The sequence below is a fragment of the Octopus bimaculoides genome, chromosome 7, assembly GCF_001194135.2.
Source record: "Octopus bimaculoides isolate UCB-OBI-ISO-001 chromosome 7, ASM119413v2, whole genome shotgun sequence".
Lineage (NCBI taxonomy): Eukaryota > Metazoa > Mollusca > Cephalopoda > Octopoda > Octopodidae > Octopus > Octopus bimaculoides.
The window spans coordinates 59,497,753-59,505,207 of record NC_068987.1 but is presented as its reverse complement, the minus strand read 5'-3'; the positions used below and the strand labels follow the sequence as shown (position 1 = coordinate 59,505,207).

Genomic DNA, 7,455 nt, shown 5'->3' with positions numbered 1-7,455 from the left:
CCCCCCCCAACATCGCTTGACAACCAATGGTGGTGCGTTAACGTCCCCTTAACTTAGTGGTTCGGCAAAAAGAGACCGATAGAATAAGTACTAGGCTTCTAAAGAATAAGTCCTGGGGTCGATTTGCTCGACTAAAGGCGGTGCTCCAGCATGGCCACAGTCAAATGACTGAAACAAGTAAAAGAAGAAAAAAAAAAGAATATATGTTTGTATATAATTTATATGTATATATATGAACTATACATATAATTTTGTTAAGGTTATTTCTACAGATATTCTATAGAACTTATAACCAACACTGACTTTTGCTATGTTTCGTATTGAGATGTTAGATGTAAACAGACAACGTGATCGAAGACAAAAGTGGGTAATGAGTGTATATGCCATATTTCAGGGGTCGAGGCCCCTTCTTCAGCACTCATCTAACCCACTATTGCCTCTGAACACAGTGCTTATATAGCCACCGCATACAGCGGTGTTAAGTTATTGGATATACCAATTTACATATTAGAGGCATTCCTAGGGCTGGTATGTAAGCATTAAAGTTTTGTCGGTATGTGATACTTTATTATGCAAGCAATATACTATAAGGTATACTAAATGTATTCATAAGTCTACATTATTTTTTTAAGGTTATTTCTACAAAATAATGTTAGAGCACTGCTGACACACTAGAATGTGGTACTGACTAATGAAAACATTTAGTATACCTTATAATATATTGTGTTTGCATAATGAAATACCACATAGCACAGGAGTTGCTGTGTGGTAAGTAGCTTGCTTACGAACCATATGGTTCCAGGTTCAGTCCCACTGCATGGCACCTTGGGCAAGTGTCTTCTACTATAGCCTCAGGCCGACCAAAGCCTTATGAGTGGATTTGGTAGACGGAAACTGAAAGAAGCCCATCGTATATATGTATGTGTGTTTGTGTTTGTCCCGTCACCATCGCTTGACAACCGATGCTGGTGTGTTTACGTCCCCATAACTTAGTGGTTTGGCAAAAAGAGACTGATAGAATAAGTACTAGGCTTACAAAGAATAAGTCCTGGGGTCGATTTGCTCGACTAAAGGCGGTGCTCCAGCATGGCCGCAGTCAATTGACTGAAACAAGTAAAAGAGAGAGTAAAAGAGGTATACCTACACATCATTAATGTATACAATTCATGATCATTACTTGTAGTCTAAAAAATTATTAATGTCTCATTGACTCTGGTTAACTGTTGATGTATACAAATGCTGAACAACTGGCCACAGAGCTGTATTTTGGACTTTGCTACATTAATACTTCCTATATTAAATAAGTGGTAATTTTTTATTCTTCAGGAGACTCGGGTGTGCATTTTGTTTTTCCTTATCTCTGATAAAATTTTAATTTCTCTTAAGGTTAAATGGCACCATCGTTATCTTTGCATATTATGTATTATTTTAGTAGCCTTTATTGTAACATGAGTTGTAGTTTAATTGCTGCCTTGATTTTTCTTTCTTTGTGATAAGCACATATGTTGTGAGAGGGAATGTTTTCCTATGTACTTGCATACACATGCATGTGCCACCGAGTACAGAAACAGCTATAAAGAAAACATATCCAATGGGAAGGTTTGTCAAAATACCATGGGGATGTGAAATAGTAACAAGTGTTCGTTTACTAACTGAATTATGGTGGTAACTAATTATTAGTTCATCAGAATAACTAGCTGTTGATCATCTGACACCATGAGGGTAAGAGATCTTTATTCTATTGAAATGCAATGGTGAGTAAAATCCAATCAAGATTATTATTGAGAGGTTTAATGGAAATATTTCCATAATTTTTTAATTTGTTTCAGTCTTTAGACTATGGCCATGCTGGGGTACCATCTTGAATAATTTTTAGTCAAATGAATTAACCCCAGTACTTATTTTTTTTTTTTTAAGCCTGGTACTTATTTTATTGGATCTCTTTCACTGAACCACTAAGTTACAGGAATGTGAACACACCATCACTAGTTATCAAGCAGTGGGCAGGGGATGAATACAGACACACATACACACATGCACACACACACACACACACGCAATGGGCTTCCTTCAGTTTCTGTCTACCAGATTCACTTTGAAAATTTTGGTCAGCCTGAAGCTATAGCAGAAGACACTTGCCCAAGGTGCAGTGAGACTGAACTCAGAACCATGTGACTGGGAAGCAAGCTTCTTACCAAACAGCCAAGCAATTTCTTAATTGTCATTGTGGGAAGGAAAATGTTTTTCCCAGCAAAGTATATCCAAATTTTCAAGGAACATTCTATTGGTTTTTGACATGGAGATAAATTTGTAAGATTGTGTTAAGCAGTGATTTTCTACTTTTTTGCTTTTTATCTATGTTCATTTCTCTGAGTTTCATTGCAATGTTTTATCTGCCTTCTGTGTGTCTACTGATCATATTTAGATACAATTTTTATCTAATCATCTGTCAAGTTCTATAATTTCTAGTCCCAATTATATATTTATAAGGTTTCACCACTCACTCCTAAATTATCTATCAGGTTGAAAGCTACTAAAATTAACAAACATTTTTTGATAGAAAACATATATGTTGTCAAATATATATTGTTCTTTTTCTAAGCTTGATTTTTTTTTTTGTGTTAATAGAGGTTAAAAAAGAAGCTTTAACAGCCTTGAATCTTGCTATGGATATGTATGCCCAAGGCAAAAATGAAAAAGCCCTAAAACTGTTTCAACATGCTATTGCTCTGGATCCTCTGCATGCCGATATCTTGAATGAATACGGAGAGTTCATAGAAAAACACGAGAAAGATATTGTTCTTGCCAATCATCTCTACAGCAAAGTAAGTCACTTATTTAACCCTTTAGCATTTAAACAGCCATATCTGGCCTGAATATTCTACTTCTTTTATGCTCAAACCAGCCAGATCCAGCCTCTTACACCTGCCTTGTGGTACAATTCTCAAAGAAATACTATCATATCATCAAAATCTTGAAGTTACAGGATAATGTCTGACTAGTTCAATTGATGTGAATAAATAATCATTACATATGACAGAGTAATCTGAATACTAAAGGGTTAAGGAACATTTGCTATTCTTTTTATAACTATTGTTCAATATCATTTTTTTAACATTTGATTGTTTACTTCAGATGATGGACCTTTGTGCCAAAAATATAAAAATTACTAAACTTTTTCTTGTATGTAAAAAATTTTCTGTTTTCACTATTTTACTTCTTTATGACAATGCTTCACATAATCTACAATACTTTTATTTTTTCTATTGTTTTTAGGCTTTGATATTGAGACCTACTCACAGCAAAGCTGTAATAAACTGCAAGAGGACAATGCCAATTGTTGAAGAAATTGATCAGACTTGTTTCAATCGGATTGACAAAAAGCGAGATAGATTGTATAAAATTCCTTCCAACCATCCTGGGATAAGACGTGCCAAAAAAGAAACTTATTATCTTCATATTTATCATACAAATGCAATAGAAGGAAATACACTGACTCTCGAACAGACTCGGGCAATTATTGAAACACGGATGGCAATCGGAGGCAAGAGTCTGCATGAACAAAATGAAGTTATTGGTATTGATGCAGCCTTAGGGTTTATGAACAATAGTTTGTTAGGTAAGGCTGGAAACATAAATCTAGATGACATTCTGGAGATTCACAAGCGAGTGCTTGGCTTTGTTGATCCTACAGAAGGTGGTCGTCTTCGGCGCTCACAAGTCTATGTTGGTCATTTTAAGCCGCCTCCTTCAAAAGAACTACCAGAACTTATGAAGGAATTTATTTTATGGTTGAATTCTGAAGAAGTTTCCAAAATTCACCCAATTGAATATGCAGCTCTTGCTCACTATAAATTAGTCACTATTCATCCGTTTTATGATGGAAATGGCAGGACATCCAGACTTCTCATGAATCTCATACTTATGCAAGCTGGCTTTCCTCCAGTGTCAATCAAAGTCGAAGATCGTTATCGGTATTATGAAACATTAGAAATGGCAAATGAAGGCGATATTCGACCGTTCATACGCTTCATTGCTGAATGTACTGAAAGAACTGTTGATGAATTTTTGTTAGCCGCTGTCGAACATTCATCAAATGATACATTATCTCTGGCTACCATACCAGAGGTTTCTGATAGTGACCAAAGACGAATTATCATAAATAACTACCCTTAGGCTATCTAACAGTATTCTGTTCTATTTTTTTATGTCTTTCATGTTGTTCTCACCATTTCTTATTTATATTTTATTTTATTTCATTTCTTTTTATTTTCTGCATATGTTTAATAATTTATTGTTACAAATTGAGAAATGACCTGATTTTTTTTTTGTGTATGTGTGTATAATTGTTTGAAATGTAAAAAGAAAGGGAACAAATGTGTACAAGTATGTACGTTTATGTTGACTACATAAATATGGGTTTATACTCATAAAGTTTGATACATGTTTAGTTGAAGGCTCTGTTGTAGTGCACATTGTGTGGTGTATATATGTGAATATATATATATATATATATAATATATATATATGATACATATATATAATACATATATATAATATTTATATATATTTATATATGTATATATTTATATTTATATGTATATATATTTACTTATATATATATATGTATTTATATTTATATATATGTATGTGTGTGTGTGTGTGTGTGTATATGTATCTATATATATATATATTTATGTATATATATATTTATATTTATATATTTATATATATATATATATACATATTTATTTATATGTATATTTATATATATATATTTATTTATATATTTATATATATATATATATATATATATATATATATATATATATATATATATATATATATATATATATATATATATATATATATATATATATACACAGGGTCTTGCAGATAAATTGTGACTATTTTTATGCTGCATAAAACTGGTTATAAATACTAAAATAATTGGAGGAGACAGATATGATTTTAATGTAACATTTATTACAACAAAAACATTTATCATTTGGGCAATTACTACCTCTTCCACATGAGAAGAAAATTTTTTCCCACTGCCGCAACTTCTGCCTTTTTGATTTTGCATGTCACACGCATGATGTAAGTCTAACTGTTGACACTCAAGTGTGGTAAAGCATTGGTGTTTGCTTGAAGTACATCCCATAAAAAGTAATCAAGATCTGGGCTATTACTGGGCCAGATGTTGGCCCTCACAAAAAAATGGCACCTTCTCACCAAGGAAGGCCTGTGTTGCTTTTGACCCATGGTGTGGTGCAGAATCCTGGATAAGCTCCACATTGTCAAACCCAAACTTCTGCTCCATCCAAGGTAACAGAGAGTTCTTCAGGAAGTCCAGATACTCCTTTGTGCCGATCTTCAAGCCAGGCTCAATGAAGTGTGGATCCATGACACTTTCATCACTTGTTATGGTGCCAAATACCATCACAGAGGCAGGAGTCTCAGTCTCAAACATAGGGAGGATGTCTGAAGGGTTGTATGCAATCACTTGAGAATTTCTACGACTCACCTCAGCATCCACAATGAACTTCTTATCTACAAACACAAGAGTTTCTCCTGCACCTTGATGCTTGATGAATGATAGAAGCTTTGGGCATCTCTCGGCTCTGATTGCTTTGGCCTTGGCTGTTAGAAGGTGACAGCATCGTTGAACATAGCTAGTCATGCCAAGATTCCTTTTCACAGCTCTGGACACCATGGAAAGGGACACATTGCATTTCTTTGCAAGAGTTGTCATGGATGTGGATGGGTTGGCTTCAATCGAGCATTTGAGACCAGCGAGAAACATTGGATTGCACTTGGATCACTTCGAGTCTTATGTTCTTTTCTATCAATTTTTATCTCTTCTTTAAATTGTTTATACATGTGATAAACTGTTGCTTTGGGGAGTTTTGTCAACTTATCAATTTTATTGGCAGTGTGCCCATCACACGCCAAAACAACAATGGCAGAACAATACTGTTGTTCTGTGACTTTCTGTTGTCGAATCAGTTCACTATTTACCTGAAAAATAAAGAGAAGGATTAGATTTTTAAGCAAGCAAGGTTCTGTCAAAAAATGAAATGTTAAACCCGCTAAGTCAACTGCTTAAAATTGGTCTCAATTCATCTGCAAGATCCTGTATTTACACACACACACACACACACACACACACACACACACACACACACACACATATATATAATACATACATATATATGTGCATATATTTAATACAGATATATAATACACTTGGACACACACATATATAAATGTACACACACAAACAAAAATATGTTCTTTTATTGGTTAGTCCTTGGCCTGATCAAGCTGGGGCTCCGCCTTCAAAGGTTGCATTGATTGCATCAGCTCCAGTTCTTATGTCAATCAGGTTCTCACTTTATTAATCTATATTTATCACATTGACACCATACCAGTTTTATATCAGTTTTTAAATGTAAAAACAAACCCTGTTTGTACTGGTGTTTAAGAGGACCTTCCTGTATAAAATCTAAACCTTGAATTCAGCAATGTACTGTATGTGAGTTGTTAGTATGCTAGCGTGTGCAGTAGGTTTTTAGCAGTAAGTTGTGATGGTTGATAGTAGGCTAAACCTCAGTTCTAGTAGCCACTGATATATCTTATAAGCCTAGTTATCTTATACACCATTATAAATGGTGTGTTTGTTTGCTTGTGTAACAGTTATATTTATACACATTGTTTTTTTCCTTTCACTGTATCTGAGACATCAATGTCCTGTCAGACTATAGATCAGGACTAGGAAAGTTCCTTACTTAGGCACATACCTGGACAATCTATTATTTTATTATTATTATTATTGCTGCTACTGCGATGAGCTGGCAGAATTGTTAGCACGCTAGACAAAATGCTTAATGGTATTTCACCTCTTTACATTCTGAGTTCAAATTCCTCCAAGGTCGATTTTGCCTTTCATCCTTTCGGAGTCGATAACTTAAGTACCAGTCAAGCACTGGGGTTGATGTGATCGTCTTACCCCCTCCCTACAAATTTCAGGCCTTGTGCCTATCTTAGAAAGGATTATTATTATTATTATTATTATTGTTATTATTAATTGAAGTCCACCTGTTATCAAAACATACAGTCTTGCTTCTTCATGCCACCAATGATATTCAATAAAAAGGCAAAGGTCTATACTGCTTGGTACCGGTGATGTCATAGGGTTTACCTTCTGATTGCAAATACACGAAACATGTATTGTTAACCATAGTATTCATTGCCTTGATAATTCTGTCAACTAACATGCCCTCTCCACCCTATCCTATTCCCAACACACTGGACTGGTATTTTATTTATTTATTGACCCTGAAAAGATGAAAGGTAAAATTGATCTCTGGGATGATTTAAATTCACAAAACAGATAGCCTAAACAAAGACTGCAAGGTTCTATCTGATGCTGTTATGATTCTTCCAATTTGG

At 34.4% G+C, this 7,455-nt stretch overlaps 1 protein-coding gene across 1 annotated transcript in view; it reads left to right on the top strand.

Annotated features, from left to right (window-relative positions):
• LOC106867689 (protein adenylyltransferase FICD) overlaps positions 1–4,190 on the top strand; it is a 15,560-nt gene extending 11,370 nt beyond the window's left edge. The window contains exons 2-3 of the mRNA XM_014912634.2: positions 2,629–2,825; positions 3,277–4,190. Of these exons, the coding sequence (XP_014768120.1) occupies positions 2,629–2,825; positions 3,277–4,176 (1,097 nt within the window). The 3' untranslated portion in view covers positions 4,177–4,190. The remainder of the gene's footprint in view (positions 1–2,628; positions 2,826–3,276) is intronic.
• Positions 4,191–7,455: the final 3,265 nt, after the last annotated feature.